This window comes from Martes martes (genome assembly GCF_963455335.1).
Source record: "Martes martes genome assembly, chromosome: 9".
Classification (NCBI taxonomy): domain Eukaryota; kingdom Metazoa; phylum Chordata; class Mammalia; order Carnivora; family Mustelidae; genus Martes; species Martes martes.
The window spans coordinates 88,713,732-88,733,698 of NC_137896.1; the positions used below are offsets into that span (position 1 = coordinate 88,713,732).

General features: G+C 43.6%; 1 protein-coding gene across 1 annotated transcript; it reads left to right on the top strand.

The window, feature by feature from the left end:
• Window positions 1-12,752: 12,752 nt before the first annotated feature.
• Window positions 12,753-19,096, top strand: SPR (sepiapterin reductase). Its single transcript, XM_080813254.1, has 3 exons — window positions 12,753-13,213; window positions 13,811-14,101; window positions 18,295-19,096. The coding sequence occupies exons 1-3, from the start codon at window positions 12,892-12,894 to the stop codon at window positions 18,483-18,485; spliced, it is 804 nt and encodes a 267-aa protein (XP_080669380.1). The 5' UTR covers window positions 12,753-12,891; the 3' UTR covers window positions 18,486-19,096.
• Window positions 19,097-19,967: the final 871 nt, after the last annotated feature.

The following is a 19,967-nucleotide window of genomic DNA, read 5'->3' on the forward strand; positions in this document are numbered from 1 at the left end:
CCCTTCCCTGTTGGCCATCTGAAACCATCAGTGAAGATGCACGGAACTTTCCTAGATTAAAAAAAAAAAAAAGACATGAAACCTGACCTAGGTTAATTTGATGCTCTCTCCATGGCAACTAAATCTAAAGCAAAATGGCAAGACCTAAAACAGCTGTAGCTGAATCATCCTGTAACTGATTCATTGGTTTCTGTTACCTGGTTCAGAAAGCAACCCCAGGGCGCCTGGGTGGCTCAGTTGGTTAAGCAATTGCCTTCCTCTCAGGTGATGATCTTGGAGTCCCAGGATCGAGACCCACATCAGGCTCCCTGCTCAGTGGAGAGTCTGCTTCTCCCTCTGATCCTCCCCCCTTCATTCTCTCTCTCTCTCTCTCTCTCTCTCTCTCAAATAAATAAATAAATAAAATCTTAAAAAAAAAAAAAAAAAGAAAGAAAGCAACCTCAGAGTCACCTGGGGTTTCTGCCCTTTTTGGACCTGTTTTTCAGCTTGATCTTTCAGGGCTATAAGTCAAATCAAAAATATATTTTGGGGTTTTTTGTTGTTGTTGTTGTTGTTTTAGATTTTATTTATTTACTTGACAGAGAGAGAGATCACAAGTAGGCAGAGAGGCAGGTAAAGAGAGAGAGAGAAGGAAGCAGGCTTTCCACTGAGCAGAGAGCCCAATGCGGGACTCCATCCCAGCACCCTGCAATCATGACCTGAGCCGAAGGCAGAAGCTTAACCCACTGAGCCACCCAGGCGCCCTATTTTTTTCTGTTTTATCTTGTCTGAATTGATTTCTGGTTTTTGCAGACACTTGATTCATTTCTTTTCTTTCTTGCTTTCTAATAAAATATTTACTGATTATAAATTTTCCTCGGAGCACAGTTCCATTGGTGTATAAAGTAGTGTTCTCACTATTATTATTTCATGAATGGACTTATATTTCTTCTTTGAACTGAGTTATTTGGAAATGTGGTTTAGGAATTTAAAGTGATTTTTTTAAGAAAATCATTTTATTACATTGTTTTAAGAGAACTTTGGAGATTTATGAGATCCTTATGTACATGATGAATTTTTATAAATGTTCTTTAGGTCATTAAAAAATAGGTATTGTCTATTTGTGGATACAAAATGCTCCCCTTTCTCTCTCTTTTCACACACACACACACGCATATACACAAATGGTATAGCTAATAACTGATTTCAGCAAAGTTGCAGGATACAAAATTAACACATAAAAATCAGTTGTATTTCTATATACTACTAGCAAAAAGAAATGAGAATTTCCAAAAAGAAAATTAAGAAAATAATTCCATTTAAAATAGCACCAAAAGAAAATGCTCAGGAGTAAAGTCAACTAAGGAAACACAAGACTTATGTATTAAAAGCTACAAAACATCGCTGAAAGAAATTCAAGGAGACCTAAGTAAATGGAAAAATATCCCATGTTCATAGATTGGAAATATACAGATTCAATGCAATCCCTATCAAAATCCCAATAGTATTTATTTGGTCTTTTTTCTTTCCCAAAAAGTTAAAGCTCATCCTAAAATTTCTATGAAATTTCAAAGGACTCTGAATAGCCAAAACAATCTTGAAAAAAAAAGGAACAAATTTGAAGAACTCGCAATTCCCAATTTCAAAAACTTACTACAAAGCTATAGTCACAAAAACAGTATAGTACTGACATTACGATAGACATATAGATCAACAGAATAAAATAAAAAATGCAGAAATAAATCCTCACATCTCTGGTCAATTTTTGACAGGTCAATGAGGAAAAGGTCGATCTGCTCAAGAAAGTATTTTAAGAAAACAGGATATCCACACATAAAAAAAGTTGGACCTTTACTTTATACCATATACAAACTAATTCAGGATGGATCAAAAATTCAAATTTAAGAGCAAAAAGTATAAAATACAGTTGTGCAATGATCATCACGATCATTTTAGAACACTTCTATCACCCCCAAATAGTTCCCTCATGCCTATTTGTAGCTAATTCTTGCTTCCATTCTTGGTCTCGAATAACAATTGACTTGCATTCTGTCTCTATTGTTTTGGTCTTTCTAAAAATTTTACACAAATAGAATCATACAAGATGTAGTTATTTGTATCTGGCTGCTTTCATGAGGTTCACCTATGTTGTAGCATGTATCAACACTTTGTTCCTTTTCTTTGCTGAGTAGTATTCCATTGTGTGGATCTGCCACATTTAGTTTATCCATTCACTGGTTGCTGGACACTGAAATTGCTTCTAGCTTGGGCTATTGTGAATAATGCTGCTACGAATGTTTGCAAACAAGTCATTGTACAGACACAGGTTTCCATTTCTCTTGGGTAGATACCTAGGAGTGGAATTGCTGAGTCGACCCCCTAGATTTTACTATCGACAGCTACTATAGTTGCTTTAATATAAGTCTATCCACCTAGTCAGCCCTCTATCCTTCCATTAATCCATCTAAATTTTTGGATACTTTTTTTATTTTTATTTTTTTTTTAAGATTTCATTTATTTATTTGACAGACAGAGATCACAAGTAGGCAGAGAGGCAGGCAGAGAGAGAGGGGGAAGCAGGCTCCCCGCTGAGCAGAGAGCCTGATGTGGGGCTTGATCCCAGGACCCTGAGATCATGACCTGAGCCGAAGGCAGAGGCTTTAACCCACTGAGCCACCCAGGTGCCCCTGGATGCATTTTTTTAAAAAGATTTATTTATTTGAGAGAGAGAGAGAGCATGAACAGGGGGAAGGGCAAAGGGAGAGGGAGAGAACCTCAAGCAGACTTCCCTGCTGAGCATGTAGCCTATCTCAGGGCTCAATCCCATGACCCTGATATCATGACCTGACCCAGCAGCTCAACTGACTGAGCCACCCAGGTGTCATTTTTTGGATACATTGGATCAGACATAAGAACATATCTACCTAAATTCAGGTAATTGTTTAAAAGAAACTATGGATTAATAAGTCGATCATTATTTTTTTAGAATAGTTTTAGATTTACAGAAAAACTATAGGCTGTGAAGTTCACATCCAGCTTCCCCTATTTTCAATATTTTGCATTAATGTGGAACATTTGCTCACAACTAGTGAGCAACTAGTGCACACAACCAGTGAGCAAATTATTACTATTTCCTAAAGTCAACACTTTATTCAGATTTCTTTAGTTTTCACTTAATATTCTTTTTCTGTTTCAGGATCCCATATTACATTTAGTTACTACATCTCTTCAGTGTCCTTTTGACCATGACAGTTACTCAGGCTTTCCATGTTTTTGATAACCTTGCCATTTTTGAGGAGTATTGTCCAAGTATTTGGTAGAATGTCCTCAATTTGGGTTTGTCTAATGTCTTTCTCCTGATTATATGGGATTATGGGTTTTGAAGAGGAAGACCACAGAGTAAAACAATATTCCTATCACATCATATCCAAGGTACATGGTATCAACATGATTCATCAGTGTTGATGTTGACCTTGATCTCCAGGCTGAGGTAATTTTTGTCGGGTTTGTCCACTATAATGTTACTTTTTTACCCCTTTACATACCATACAATTTGGAAAGAATTCAGTACGCCTGGCCCACACATAAGAAGTGGGGAGTTATGCTCCATCATCTTGAGGTGAAGCACAAGATGGAGCATAACTACTCCCTTGAGGTATCTACATAAGTTGTTTGGAGTTCTTCTGTATGGGAGATTTGTCTATTCTCCTCCATGTATACTTTTATGTATTTAACCATTTATTTATGGCATGTGGACTCATGGATAATTATTTTATACTTTGGGTTATAATCCAATAGTAGTTGGTATTATTGCTCAATTTGCCCTGCTTTGGCCACTGGGAGCACTTTCAGTTGTGTCTTGTGTCTCTTTGACATATTCCTCTCATTTTAGGTGTTTTTATTTTTTAAGCATTTTTTTCCTTTCAGGCACTACAAGTTGCCCCAGTTTTAGAATCAGCCATTTTCCAAGGAGCCCTGGTTCTTTTTCTAGGAGAATGGAATGAGAAATGAAGATCTGGGCACTGGGTATGCTCATCTTTACTGAATACCCAAGAAGCAGACGCTTCTTGACCATCTCAGAGGACAGAGCTTGGAAATATATGTAGACAGTATCTGTAATTATTTGTCTATTTATCTCTCTGGATCTATATTAAGCTAAATGAGTACATGTTGATGTCGGCAATGTGAATCTATTATCCCCTGGTTTATTCTAGCCTCCTCCCGGCTCTTGTTTATCTGCAATTTCCCACTCCAACAGCAAATTTCACGTATGAAGACTGAGTTGATTACTTCTTCAGCAGTTTCCAGCAAATAAGCTCCTTTTTTTTTTTTTTAAAGACTTTATTTATTTGACACACACACACACAGAGAGAGAGAGAGAACAAGTGAATGAATGGGAGGGAGGAGCAAAGTGAAAGGAAGAAGGGACAGACTGTCTTTTTCACATTGGATATTCTTTCCTGCTTTGTCAAAGATTAATTGACTATGTAGTTGGGTGTAGTCTTACCTGTTTTTTGCTTTTGAAGGAGGGGGCTGGTTAAATACACTGTGATACTTCATTATACTTCAGTGTATAATATGAAGCTATAAAAGTGAATGAAAATTTCTCTATATACTGATGTGAAAATTGAATGAAAAGGCAAAGTGAAGAACTGGAAAAAAGTGTATACTGTTACGTTTTGCACAATAAAAAGGGGAAATAATATATATATGTGTATATATATATGTATATATATATACACACTTAGATTTTCTTACACTCATATATTAAATACTAGAAAAATCCCAAATAAATTATAAAACTAGTTAACTATAGAGGACAGAGAGAGGGGTTTGTGTGGAAGTGAATATACACAGAGCGTACCTTTTTGTATTATTTTGACTTTTCAAAGCCACGTCAGTGTATTCTTTATTCAAAAGTAAATAGATTCTTAAATGATACATAAATGTACTAAGAAAAAAAAGAGATTATATTAGAATTTTTTTAAGGTTTTATTTATTTATTTGACAGAAAGAAATCAGAGGTAGGCAGAGAGGTAGGCAGAGAGGCAGGCAGAGAGAGAAAGGGAAGCAGGCTCCCTGCTGAGCAGAGAGCCCGATGCAGGGCTCGATCCCAAGACCCTGGGATCATGACCTGAGCCGAAGGCAGAGGCTTTAACCCACTGAGCCACCCAGGTGCCCCAGATTATATTAGAATTTTAATCATTGTAGACTTGTTTGGCATTTTAGCATTCATAACATTAAACAAACTAATGTTTAGGACTCTATTTAACTTTTGCTATTTAATTTTATTTAGCTTTGAGTCTTTCAAGAAAAAGTCCCCTTTGGGAATTCTTCACATCTTGCAAGGATAACTTACAAGAAGAACATCAACTTTGTCACCCCAAAAGTTCATGAGGTGGAAAACTATAAAATTATGTAAAGAACATCCACGCTGAAACAACTTTGACCCAGATATAACTAAGAATATAGACTATGAATAAGAGGAGAAAGTTTCAGAGAAAAATGAGACATCCTAAACCTTTTCTGTTCTTACGAATCAAGTTACAAAACAAGAGACTTCATAAAAATACTTCAAGAGCTTAGTCTCTTCTACTTTTGAGACAAAAAAATTGAAACATAAAGCTTGACAAAATTATCGCCATGGACTGCCAACTATTTTTAGTGGTAGAAGATGGAGGATTTTTGACATTTGATGAAGATACAAATTTCCTTCTATAAAATATGTTACTAAAAACAGTTTTTACAGTTAAAGTCTGCTGTGTATATGAAGCTTAATAATATTATTAAATATGCTACTTCTGTATTCTATACCTCAGATAGTTGAATATGCAGAAGCAAGCAGAAGTCTTTTTAAAAAAATAAGATATCATCATGGATTGTTGGCAATAAGCAGAGTAGACCTTCAACAAAGCAGGAAAGAATATCCAATTGGAGAAAGATAGCCTCTTCAGTAAACGGTCTTAGGAAAACTGGACAGCAACATGCAAAAGAAACCAGACCACTTTCTTACAGCGTACGCAAAGATAAGTTCAAAATGGATGAAAGACCTAAATGTGAGACCTGAAACCATAAAAATCCTAGAAGAGAATACAGGCAGTAAACTCTTCAACACATAGCAACTTTTTTCTAGATGTTTCCTGAGGCAAGGGAAACAAAAGCAAAAATAAACTATTGGGATCAAATCAAAATGAAAAGCTTCTGCACAGCAAAGGAAACAATCAACAAAACTAAAAGACAACCTACAGAACGGGAGAAGATATTTGCAAATGACATATCTGATAAAGGGTTAATATCCAAAATACATAATGAACTTATAAAACTCAATACCCAAAACCAAATAATCCATTTTAAAAAAGGGCAGAAGACATGCACAGACATTTCTCCAAAGAGGATATGCAGATGGCCAACAGACACATGAACAGATGCTCAACATCACGCATGATCAGGGAAATGCACATCAAAGTCACAATGAGTTTTCACCTCACACCTTTCAGAATGTCTAAAGTCAACAACACAGGAAACAAAAGGTATTGGCAACGATGTGGAGAAAAAGGTACTCTTGTGTACTGCTGGTTAGGAATGCAAATGGGCACAGTCACTGTGGAAAAAGGTATGGACAGTCCCCCAAAAGCTAAAGATAGAACTACCCTATGATCCAGCAATTGCATTAAATAGGGTATTTACCCAAAGAACACAAAAGCACTAATTCAAAGGGATATACACATCTTTATGTTTATAGCAACATTATTAAAATAGCAAAGATATGGGGGCGCCTGGGTGGCTCAGTGGGTTAAGCCGCTGCCTTCGGCTCAGGTCATGATCTCAGGGTCCTGGGATCGAGTCCCGCATCAGGCTCTCTGCTCAGCGGGGAGCCTGCTTCCCTCTCTCTCTCTCTCTGCCTGCCTCTGTCTACTGTGATCTCTCTCTGTCAAATAAATAAATAAATAAATCTTTAAAAAAAAAATAGCGAAGATATGAAACCAGCCCAAGTGTCCATTGATTGGTGAATGGATAAAGAAGATGCAGTATATATACACAATGGAATGAATCTCAACATTTGCAATAAATTGGGTGGAACTAGAGAGTATAATTCTAAGTGAAATAAGTCAGAGAAAGACAAATACCGTATGATTTCACTCACATGTGAAATTTAAGAAACAAAACAAATGAGCAAAGGTTAAAGAGAAAGAGAGACAAATCAAGAAACAGATTCAAATTATAGAGAACAAACAGATGGTTACCAGAGGGGAGGTGGGTCAGGAATGGGTTACATAGGCAATGGGGATCGAGGAGGACACTTGTCATTATGAGCAGTGGGTGATGTATGAAAGTATTGAATCACTATATTGTATACCTGAAACTAATATAACACAGTATGTTAACTAACTGGAATTAAAATAAAAACTTGAAAAGCCAAGGACAAAAAACACAACAGCTAGGACTACATCAAACAAAGAAGCTTCTACACAGCAAAGGAAACTACCAACAAAATGTAAAGGCAACCTAGTGAGTGGGAGAAAATAGTTGCCCTTCATATATTTGATAAGGGGTTAACATTCAAAATATATGAAGAACTCATACAACTCAATAGCAAAACAAACAAAACAAAACAAAACAAAACAAAAAGCAAAAAAAAAAACAAAACAAAACCCCCCCAAAACAAAACAATCTAATTTTAAAAAGGGCAGGAGAGCTGAATAGGCATTTTTCTAAAGAAGACGTATAGATGGCCCACAGATATAAGGAAAGATGCTCTGTATCATTAATCATCAGGGAAATGCAAATCAAAACCACAATGAGCTATCACCTCACACCTGTTAGAATGGCTATCATCAAAAGACAAGAAACAGCAGGTGTTAATAACAAGAGTGAGGATGTGGAGAAAAGAGAACCCTGTGCACTGCTGGTAGGAATGCAAATTGGTGTAACCACTATGGAAAGCAATATGGGGGTTCCTCAAAAAATTAAAAATAGAACTACCATATGACCCAGTAATTCTACTTCTGGGTATTTATGCAAAGAAAACAAAAATACCAACTTGAAAAGATATCTGCAGCACCATGTTCACTGCAACATTATTTACAATAGCTAAGATTTGGTAACAACCTAAATATCCACAGATAAACGACTGGATAAATATTATTCAACCACAAAATAAAAGAATGAAATCTTTCCATTTGCAACATCTTGAACCGACCTCAAGGACATTATGCTATGTGAAATAAAGGCAGACAGAGAAGATAAACACGGTATAATCTCTCTTATATGTGAAATCTAAAACAAAAACAAAAACAAACCAGAAACAAAACAAACACATAGATACAGAGAACAGACTAGTGGTGAGATGGAGGTGGGGAGAAATGGGTGAATTCTTGTCTTCTCTCTCTCTCTCTCTCTCTCTCTTTTTTTTTTTCAGTTTAAGTACCTTGAACAAAAATTTTATCCAAAAATTCCTAAGTCCAGGCCTGTGGGACACAGGCATCAGTGTTTTTGTCATTCCCCAGTGATTCCAATGTGCAGACAAATTTGGGAATCACTGTCCAGTTATAAAGGGATTCTATGGGTTGTGTTGTCCCTGAAATATTACTGCTTGAAATAAGACTGGCAGGGGTGCCTGGGTGGCTCAGTCAGTTAAAAGCGACTGCCTTCACCTCAGGTAATGGTCTCAGGGTTGGGATGGAGCCCCACAGCAGGCACCCTGCTCAGTGGGGAGGCTGTTCCTTCCTCTGCCTCTGCCTTTCCCCCTGCTTGTGCTCTCCTTCTCTCTCTCAAATAAATAAATAAAATCTTAAAAAAAAAAAAAAAAAAAGACTGGCAGTGTATGTGTGTGGGGGTGGGGGGGTGGCTTGGCAGATAATCATCTTTGTTAGAAAAGGAAGATTTTCCAGACTTTCTCCTAGTCCAGGTAAACCATGTTGTCCTTGGGGGCTGTTTCCAACAGGTCCTTTTAGAACAGCTAGGTTTAGGAAAGGCTAGATCTGAAAATATCTGGAAGCCTTAAGGTACTGCTACCTGTTAGAGAGTCTGTGTTATGTGAATGGAGGTCTCAGTGTTTGGATTCCCCACAGAAGGTACGTGAGGATCCACACTCAAAGAAGGTAGCAGGCACAAAGCTGTTTATGAAGGATAGTACGCTGTCAAGAAGGGAGTGTGGGCAGGCCCAGAGAAGGCAACTGCAGAGGGATTCAGGGCGTCTTTTTCTTTTTACATTTGCATAGGTTATTGGTCACAGCTAGGGCAGTCTCTGACTGAAGCTGTTTCAAATCATCTAAAGGGATGCCTTCAATCGGTTGGGAGGGGTAGTGTTTGGCCCTACGAGGTTCCTGCTGGAACTGTCATGGCCGTCTTCCCTTACAGTAGTGGGGTTGTAACCGTGATGTAAATATAGGACAATGAAGCTGTAGGTTACCCAAGGGCAGAGGTGGAAGAGGAGAGGGCTTGCTCTGCACCCGTGGCTCTTGGCCTGTTGGTCTTGGAAGGCACAAAGTCAGGTTGTGGTGTCCCCAGCCTTCTAATGTGCGATGTTGTGCCCCTAGGCTTCTAATGTGTAACCTCTTTATCACCATCCTTGCTTCCAGCTCACTTCTAATTAACTGCCTACTCTAATGATAACATTTAAAATAGGCATCCCATTCTTCTTTTCTTAAGGAGCATTCAAATTTAATTTTGAGTAAACTAGGTTTAGAGAGATCAGAAGTTCCCCATTATGGCCATTAGTATTCTTAATTACTTTTGGTTAAGTCAGTCTATTTAGTTATAAATGTGCAGGCAGAGGGACCATAGTTTTTCAACATAAAACCAGCCAGAGTCCCAGTAAGGGCATGCCAGAGGTGGGGGGGGGGGGCAGTGGGGGTGGCAGAACCCTCAGAGCATTTTGATGACTGCGATCCCATTTTGTAGAGGTTTTTCTCTGGGGCAAAGAGAAAAAGTCCTGAACAGCACAGTTGCATCAGAAACAGCCCGATTCCAGAAGGAATCAGACTAAAGGCCAACCCAGTTCCAATAGAAGCAGTCTGGTTCCAAACAGGAGTCTGATGGAAGGCTAGTGCTGCTCCAACAGGCACAGCTCCAACAGGAACAGGAACAATCCCCAAAAGAAGTCTGACAAAAAGCCAAATGAGCACTCTCAGAGAAAAAAACAAAAACAAAAACAACAAAAAAACAAACAGCGAGGCCTTTCAAAACATCCTAATAAAGCCTGGAGAGTGACACAAAGTACAGAGCTCAAAATCCAGGAGAAAACTTACCTCAAACTCCAGGGTCAGCCAGAAAGCAGTAGGCGCCCAGCTGGCTCTGTGGCCATGCTGGCATGTCTGTTCACCAGCCTTGGAGTTGGTGGGGGTCTTCTTAGCATTCCACTTCTAATCACCAAGTAACATTAACCTTAAAAAGCAAAACTGTCAGTTATTTTACCAGCAAAAATGGGTTAATTTGGGAATAGCAGAGAATCACCACCCAGAGGATGCACTCTTCTACAGAACATTAGGTAAGTCACCCCCACAGAAGACAGGAATGCTCTTTTCTAGAGGAAAAGGGGAAGTTGGGAAGTTACACACAAAAGTTATACACAGAAAGTCTACTGGAGTAGACTGGGAGTTCAAAGTAGAGCGGCCATGACAGTTCCAGCAACAACCTTGTAGGGCCAATGGCTTTTCATTGGCTGAGTTCTTGCCGTCTCTTATTGGCTGGGCTGTTACCAGGGCAGGAGAAAAGCCTTTCTTCCTCCTGCTGGAATAATAAAGCAGTATCCCTGTGCAAGGTCGTTCTCTCCCCTTGGGTCTGTAACTGATAAGTAACAGGGCATGAGAGCTCACCCTGAGGGCCTCCCAACTCTGTCCTAAAGGAGATTTCCTTTCTTTTTTTTTTTTTTCTTAAAGATTTTATTTATTTATCTGACAGAGAGATAGAAAGCAGAAGTAGGCAGAGCAGCAGGTGGAGGGAGAGGAAGAAGCAGGCTCTCTGCAGAGCAGGGAGCCCGATACCGATTCAATCCCAAGACCCTGGGACCATGACCTGAGCCAAAGGCAGCCACTTAACCGACTGAGCCACCCAGGCGACCCTCTTCTTCTTTTTTTTTTTAAAGCAGATTTCCTTTTTTAAATTTTCACAGGGCATACTCTAATCTCTGCCATTGTTGTAGGAAGAACTCTTAAAAAAGGTTAGTCATAGGTACTGGAGAACCAGCCAACACACCCAGAAGAGAAAAACATTGTTTTAGAGTCATTGTATAATGGTAAAAGTAGTTGCAATAAATATTACAATTTTCTGTTTCCGATTCAAATTCAGTTTTACAGTCTTTCCCCTTACCTTCCTTCGATTTATACCTGGTCTCTTTAACACTGAAAACTGGGGCTCCTAACAACATTAACATAAGTACTTTTTTTCTCGCTCCTACTTTTCATCAAATAATTTCAAAATAATACTGTGCATATTGACAATAAATCTATTAAATGACATTTAAGTTTTCTTTGTAGTTTCATTTGTCGTTGGAGTATGTTCCACGGTGCAATCTGAACTGCACATTTTACAAAAAGTTTGCAATAAGGGCACCCATGCTGACCAGTAGAAACTTCCCCTGCAAGTTGTTTTGGTGTTGATATGATAGCCCACACAGCACCAGCAAGCAAAATGCATTTTTTTCTGGAGCCTTGAAAGGCAACTTTGCTGTCTATCCTCGGAGACAGAACAGCCTTGTGAGAACTTGGGCCGAGTAATCCGAGGTTACTTCCACCCTCACTAGACTCTGAAGAGTCTCCTCGTTAAGATTCTCATCTTCCTTCTCTCCTTGAAAAAAACCGGAAATGTGGGTTTTCTGAAGTACAGGTCTGGATCAGATTCAGCTGATTACGTAAACCTGAAGCGCAGCCGGGGCACAAGGGAGCAAGGACACTTGGCTCAGAGGGTCCCAAACAGACCAGGGTTGGCCATTCACCGCTGACAGAATCCAAAGGCAGAGAGAGGAGCGGTGGTGAAATCAGAGAGGAACTGATTTCAGGGAGGCCAACACCGGGAAGACAGCCGACTAATGTGTCAAAGACTGTCTTCAAAGTGCCAAAAATACTTCCAGTTTTGTATAAGGGAAATGTAGGCCAAAAGTCGGTGGGTACCGCAGAAGGGCAGTGAAGGTCAAACCAACCATTGTCTTGAGGTCGGGGTCTTTCGGTGGCCTGAGTTCACAGATAAGCTAGAAAGAACTTAAGCAGAAAGTTGAAAGGCAAAATGGAAGTAGTTGCAGTCCTCTTTCAGAAGTTGAGAGTAGGTGCAATTGACGCTGGGAAAAGTGTAGCGTGAGTGGGTGCAGAAATCCGGGTAACACAGACCTGTAAAAGCAGGTGGACCCCGAAAACTCAGAGGAAGGGGAACCGGCTGGAGTCGCCCTGAGTCTAGAAAGGGAGAAGAGGTTTTTACATCACTTGGAGGAACCACTGCGGTGCTCGCAGAGGGTAGTTCCCGTAAAGCTGAGAGCGATGAATTTCGGGACGCTTGCTGGCCACTTACAGGGGTGCCCAGCACCGAGCCGGAGGGCCTGGCCTGGAGGAGGATCCTCGTGCAATTAGGTGGGCTGTGAACTTGAGAGGCTGAAGCGGCTCTGCGGGGGAATGAACGTGCGGCACTGCGGGGAGGGGTGCGGGTGGCGGTGGTAGAACGACGGCACGCCCAGAACTGGGCTAGGATTCCGGGTGGGAGGCCGCGCCCCCCGACCCCCTAGGTGCAGCCCCTCCCCGCAGACTGAGAGCGCGCAGGCGCCTCAGCGTCCGCCCCCTGGAGGCCAGGGACGGTGGCGCCCCGCAGTCGCCGCGGAAGCTTTCGGTTCCCGCCCCTCCGGTCGGGCCTCCGCCTACTCCAACCGCGGCCGCCCAGCCCCGTGCCTTTCTCGGGTCCCAGCGCGAGCGGTCGCAGGTCGCCGGCATGCAGGGTGCCAGCGGCAAGGACGGCGGCCTGGGCCGCGCGGTGTGCGTGCTGACCGGCGCCTCCCGTGGCTTCGGCCGGGCCTTGGCACCTCTCCTGGCCCAGCTGTTGTCGCCCGGCTCCGTGCTGGTCCTAAGCGCCCGCAACGACGAGGCGCTTCGGCAGCTGGAGGCGGAGCTGGACGCCGAGCGGCCCGGGCTGCGCGTGGTGCGGGTGTCCGCCGACCTGGGTGTCCAGGCTGATTTGCAGCAACTGCTCGGCGCAGTGCGCGAGCTGCCCAGGCCCGAGGGGCTGCAGCGGGTGCTGCTTATCAACAACGCGGGTAAGGCCCCAGCCGGCGGCGGCGGAGGACTCCCGGTGGGGCCCCGGGAATACTGCTTAGCGCCCCGTCTCTTCTCCCTCTGCCCACCGCTAGGAACTTTGAAGGTGACTTTTTTAGGAGTCAGAAAAGATGCCTAAAAATCCGAGTTGTTTCAGCAAGGCATGGAAGGAGACTCACTGCCTTCCGTGCGGCTCAGTCTTCCGCCACACCCCCTCCCCCACCCTTTTCCTATTCTTGGGCAAATTTTCCAAAATACTTGTAGAACTTTCCCGATCGCCTTGCTCCGCGCCCTCTGGCGGAGGCCTGAGCCAGAGCATGAGGTCTTCCTACAGAAGTAAATTACCCTCTTTCCAAATAGCGCCCTGAGTTCTCCCCCCAGGCCCAGAGCAGGGCATGCGAACTTTAAGTTTTCAACTTGGGATGAGTGAGCAAGCCCAGGTGTGTCTGTTTGCAGAGCTGGGAAGAGGAAGGCGTCTTCAGAAGCACTAGGGAGACCATTCTAGGTTTGGATGGGAAGGAAGTGTCTAGAATTTAGAGAGGGCTGGGGGAAGAGAAAACCCATCTGCAAAGAGTTATTCTTAAGGTCTGGTTTTTCAGGCACTCTTGGGGATGTGTCCAAAGGCCTCGTGGACCTGGCCGACCCAGCTGAAGTGAACAACTACTGGGCTCTCAACTTGACCTCCATGCTCTGCCTGACTTCCAGCATCCTGAAGGCCTTTCCGGACAGCCCCGGCCTCAGCAGGACCGTGGTTAACATCTCGTCCCTCTGTGCTCTGCAGCCCTTCAAGGGTTGGGGATTGTACTGTTCCGGGAAGGCTGCCCGTGACATGATGTTCCAGGTTCTAGCCGCAGAGGAACCTGGTGTGAGGGTGCTGAGCTATGCCCCAGGTAGGTGGGACGTTACTGCCATCACTGTCACCCAGAACCGGCTGCTTCCTCTCTGGGGGGTGGGGAAGGGGGTTTCCTAGTCTGTTCCCTCCAAGAAAGAACCCACAGAGTATATTGTCCCTGAATCATTAACCATCACACCTTTAGGGAAATATAGGCTCCAGAAGTTAGAGCTGGCTGCTATAGGGAGTGTAGTTTAGAGATAAAGGGACAGACTGGGGAGTAGCCCGGCCTGGAGGGCGGGGCCAGAAAGTCTGAGATACTAGAGTGGAGAGACAATGAGACTTTGAACTTCAGCCCTGTATCCTCTTTCCTTCTGTGAAACCCAGAAGGTGCTACCTGCCTACAAGGCAGTTTGGAGGACTGGTTGAGGTAATATATATGAAAATGATCCCTAGCTGTGAAGTGCTATCTGACTTTAGCCCTTCTAAATGTTAGAACTTTCATACCATATTCTCTTCATGCCTATACTTCTTCCTCCTAATAGGAAAGCCTTGAAGGCAGGAACTTTGCACTGCGCACCTGTGTGTCCCCAGCACCTAGCAAAGTGCCTCACTGTGTCAGTCTTCAGTAAATGTTAGTTGAAGGAAGAGCAGTAAGGGGTCTTGTGACACGTGGTCTGGTTTCTCACCACCCTGCCATGATGCCACTGTGCCCCCATTCTGGAAAGAGGCTTTGATACTGGCTTGAGGCTGGTGGAAATAGAAGGTGGTTACAAAGCTGTTGTACAATGTCTGAGTGATTTAGACGGTGATCCAATAGTCTATTCCCCTTTTAACCTGGGGACAAAAAGGTAGAAAGATGTGACCAAAGCCCAGTGTGGCACAGCCATTTACTTCCTCATACTCTCTAGTACCTAATCCTTCCTTCCTCCCTAACACAGACACTGTTATTCTTGTAGTCATCATTGAACTCAGCACCCCTCTGAGCTCAGCCTTGGACTCACTCAATCAAGTGGGCCAGTAAAAACCATAGCCAGGTGTGGAGCCAATTCCAGAATGTCATTTGGTTGGGTTGGTCTTAGGGAGTCCTGAGAAGACTCAACATCTGCAAATCAATCAGTATAATATACCACATTAATAAAATGAAGTATAAAAATCATATTGTCTCAATAGATGCAGAAAAAGTATTTGACAAAATTTAACGTCAATTTATGAAAAAAAAAAACCCTCAAAAAATGGGTATAGAGGAAATGTGTTCAACATAATAAAAACCACAGATGACAAGCCCACAGCTAACAGCATACCCAGTGATCAGAAGCTTAAAAAAAAACAAAAACCTTTCCCTCTAAGATCAGGAACAAGACAAGGGAACCACTCACCACTTTTATTTAATATAGTACTGGAAGTCCTAGCCAGAGCAACTGGCAAGAAAAAGAAATGAACGACATCCAGATTGGAAGGGAAAGGGTAAAACTGTCTATTTGCAGATGACATATTATATATAGGAAACTCAAAAGATTCCACCAAAAAAAAATATTAGGACTAATAAATTCAGTAAAGTTGTAGGATACAAAATAATATACAAAAATCAGCTGCATTTCTGTACACTAATAATGATCTATCAGAGAAATTAAGAAAACAGTCCCATTGCATCAAAAAGAATAAAATAGGAATAACTTTAACCAAGGAGATGAAAAACTTGTACACTGACAACTATAAAACATTGATGAAAGAAATTCAGGGAGATACGAATAAATGGAAAGACATTCTGTGTTCATGGATTGGAAGAATTAATATTACTGAGCTGTCCATACTACCCAAATCAATCTGCAGATTCTGTGCAATCCCTTTCAAAATTCCAATGGCATTTTTCATAGAAATAGAACAAACAATCCTAAAATTTGTTTGGAACCACAGAAGACCCCAAATAACCAAAGCAATCTTGAGAAAGGATAATAAACCTGGAAGCATCACACTCCCTGATTTCAACCTATTATTACCAAGGAATAGTAATGAAAACACTGTGGTATTGGCATAAAAACATGCAACTTACCAGTGGAATCATGTAGGCCTGGTGTCTTAAAGAAGATAACTTTGGGTAGAAATTTTATAGTGACCTATTAGCTCCATGAACTTGGATGTACAAATCTTTCCCCAGATTTGGGAAGTTCTCAGCCATTATTTCTCTGGGATTCCAATAATGTATAAATTGTCTCTTCTGATGGTAACCCCCAGTCATCTTTACTCTTTTGTTCTTTTTTCTTCTTGCCCTTCTGACTGGATAATCTCTAATGAGCTGTCTTTTGATTCACTGATTTCTTTCTTCTGCTTGGTTGAGTCTGCTATTGACTTCTCTTGAATTCTTTAGTCATTTAATTCTTCAACTCTGGGATTTTGGTTTCTTGAGTTCTTTTGTTTTTTTAAAGTGGTTTCTATTTCTTCATTGAGCTCATTTTGTTCATGCATTGTTTCATCATTTCATTTAGTTGTCTATCTGCATTTTCTTTTTTTGTTTTTTGAAGATTTTATGTATTTATTTTAGAGAGAACACCTGAGCAGGAAGAGGGGGAAAGGGCAACGGGGGAGAGAGAGAAAGGGAGAGACTCTCCAGCAGACTCCACACCAAGCACACCAAGCACACCAAGCCCCATGTGGGGCTCAGTCCCATGACCTGAGAACACCACCTGAGCTGAAACCCAGAGTCATATGCTTAACCAACTGAGCCAGCCATCTGTCTTCGTTTTCTACGAAGCATATGGCTCAGTTTTCTTGTAGAAAACGAAGATTATTTTGTAGTCATTTGTTCATAGATTTATTTCTTTAGGGTCAGTCATTGAAGTCATTGAAGTTTTATAGGTTTTATAGTTTTATAGGTTTCCTTTGGTGGTGTCACATGTCCTTGATTTTTCATGATCCTTGTGGCCCCATGTTGGTATCTATGCATTTGAGGAACTAGGCACCTCTCCCCATCTTTACGGGCTGACTTCAGTAGGCAAGGCCCTTTACCAGTCAATCCACCCAGTGATGCTGGGTGAACAATCTGGTGATGGCTACAGCAGGCTTGCTGCTGGAGTCTTTGGGCAGTCTGTTGCTGGGGTGGGTTGAATGCCTGGGTCTATGGTTGTCAGACTGGCACTGGGCCTGTAGGGACCCTGGGTTTACAGGCACTGATTGCAAGCTTGGAGGCATCTAGGGCTACAGGAGCTGGCTGGAATGTTCATGCAAGCTTGTCAGGAGTCTGATGCCATGGGAGCAACCCCAGGCCAGCTGATACTGGAATGGATTGGGGGCCTGGGTGTCTTGAGGCTTTCTGGGAGCCTGGAGCTGCCTAGGGCCATTGGAGCTGGCTGGAACCAGCAGGCACCAGAGTGAGCCTGGGGCCTAGGTTTGTTGGAACCTGTGCCAGAGGAGCTGCCTGAGGCTGTGGGAGCCACTTGGGGATGCTGAGGCCATGGGTTAGCCGAGGGCCTGGGTTCATGGGAGCCCGGAGGGAGCCACCTTAGGGCCATGGGAGTTGGCCTGGTGCTAGAGTGGGATGGCTCTGGGATCCCCTGTGAAGTTGGGTGCTTCCTTCACTCTCCTCCCACACGGAGGGTGTCTCTACACTGGGATGCCCAGGCTTGGGGGCAGATGATAAGGGTAGTACAACCTGTATTTCCTACCTTCCTCAATGCATCCGTTCTTATTTCTGTGATTCACCCAGGTAGTGTAATCCCTTATCTGGAATCCTTGGCTTTTGTGAAGGTAATTTCATGGGCAGATACTAGTTCATAATCGCTATTTCTGCAGAAAAGTGCTAGAAATTCCTATGCCACCCCTTTTCCGACTCCAGTGATATTTTAGCAAGATGCGTTTACCAGAGGGCTACAGAAGGAGCTAAAGCAGAGAGAGAACCAGGGCCGTATAAAGGGCCCTGTAGAAGCAGAAGTGTACGTCCTACTTGGTGACTGTTCAGCTGTGGGAACAGAGTGGAGAGGGAGGGGGCGGGGATGGAAGTTTTGAGCTTAATGGAAACAGAAAAGTCAGGAGGAGGAGGTGCTGGTTGGACAGGAGGTGATAAGCTTGATTGTAGACACAGTGGTCTGGAGATGCCATCGGTATTTGGGTCTGGAGCTCAATAATGACAGAATGACCCTGACCACACTTGTCAGCCAGGCTGAGGTCTTGCCGGTGACCAGACCTGACTCCACACGCACAGCAGGGGCCCCTACCTCAGCCAAGTCCCCTCAACTTCTGCTTTTCATGCCCCAGGTCCCCTGGACACAGACATGCAGCAGTTGGCCCGGGAGACCTCAATGGACCCAGACTTACGCAATAGGCTGCAGGACCTGAAGAAGAAAGGGGAGCTCGTGGACTGTAAGATGTCAGCCCAGAAACTGCTAAGCTTGCTGCAAAAGGACACGTTCAAGTCTGGAGCCCATGTTGACTTCTACGATAAATAAGCCAATGTCCTTGGCTTCCTGGGGCTTTCTTTCCCCCTCTCTCAGGCATACCCAGGAGCTCTTTGTGACCACCCCACCCCCCCGGCAACCTGCCACAGGGGCACTGCCAACCCTGCCTTACCCACTTATACCTTCTGTCCTGCCCTCAGATCCAGCTGGCAGTGAGGGCCTGGGGTCCCTGGAATCCCAGTTCTCAGGAGTCTGTTGGCTGCCGTGAGTTAGGAGGAGCTTGGGAGAGAGAAGTTATGGTGGTTGGTATTCTGTCTCCCCAGAAATTGAATTTTAGGGATGGGAAAAGCAGAACAAGATGCTGCAACCCTGAAGAGAAGAGGTTGGGAATCTCATGGCCAGTGTCTGGCTGGGCTGGTGTCAAATGGGAGGGCCCATGTAGAGTCACAGCCCACGGGGGAGGGAGGACGGTGCAAGTTCATCGCACAGGGATGCCCCATACTCACGGTAGTAGGACCTTGTGTTGAACTCCTTGTCCTCATTCTGATGCCTCCTCCCTCCGGAACGTACTGTCTGTCCCCCAGGTGGGAGGAAGGGGCCCCTGAGAGTTTATGTACAAGTAAAAAGCAGATGCAAATAAAATGTGTATTATCCTTTATTCACCCCTGCCTTCTCCTATGATACAGGGCCCATGACTGACTCCCAGCTTGCTGGGTCCAGAGATGTTCCTTAAGTGCAATTAGCCCAAACTCGGGAAGTTACCCTTATTTCCAAGAACTTGTCTTGGGGTTGTCTACCACTTCTCACAGAGCCCTACCCAGTGGCAAGCTCAGGTTCACAGTTGGCCAAGATAGACCTGCCCAGATCCCTGTGCTGACCCCAATCTTTATTACCCTTTCTTCATCCTTGACCTATTCAAAGAGTATTTAGGCTACAGGGCCCGACTCCCAGCCTCCCAGGCCTTCTTGGATTCCCAATTTTACCCTTTGCCCACATGGCAGTGTTCTGAATAGATCTCCTCAGGGGGGTGTCTGTCATGGGTCCTCCTGGTAAAGTCCATGTGGCACATGGTCCTGGTCCTCAGTGGGGTGGGCTTAGGACAAACCTGCCTTTGAGGGAGGTAGGCAATATTCCAAAATAGGGAAGCCCTAAGAAACCAGATGTGTAAACAAACCCATCCTTCCTCCCGTCAGCAGATTCACCAGAGCTGGGAGCTCCACAGTGGTGGGGGTCTACAACCAGTCCACCAGCCCCTTGTCCCTGGGCCTTATTTAGGAGAGGGAATATGGTGCCTGCTAGCCAACTTCCAGGAGTCAGCCCTGCCGGGGAGCCTGTAGGAGGGAACCCTTTGTTCCTTTTCTTGGCCAGCAGAGGGCGCACTGAGGCCTTGCCTCCAGGAGAACCCGTGTCTGCTCAGCTCCAGACGCAGGCTCTGGGCGGGAGCTGCCGAGGTCCTGATAGGTTCCCTAGGAGAGAGCCAGCGATTCATGGTCTTTTGTTGCCCAGCAGAGCATTTGCCCTCACTGGAGTCAG

Excerpts from the sequence above, each read along its gene's own strand:
- SPR (XM_080813254.1), top strand. The coding sequence starts at position 12,892 with ATGCAGGGTGCCAGCGGCAAGGACGGCGGCCTGGGCCGCGCGGTGTGC. Across the intron at positions 13,214-13,810 it reads GCTGCTTATCAACAACGCGG|GCACTCTTGGGGATGTGTCC; the intron begins GTAAGGCCCCAG and ends CTGGTTTTTCAG. Across the intron at positions 14,102-18,294 it reads GGTGCTGAGCTATGCCCCAG|GTCCCCTGGACACAGACATG; the intron begins GTAGGTGGGACG and ends TTCATGCCCCAG.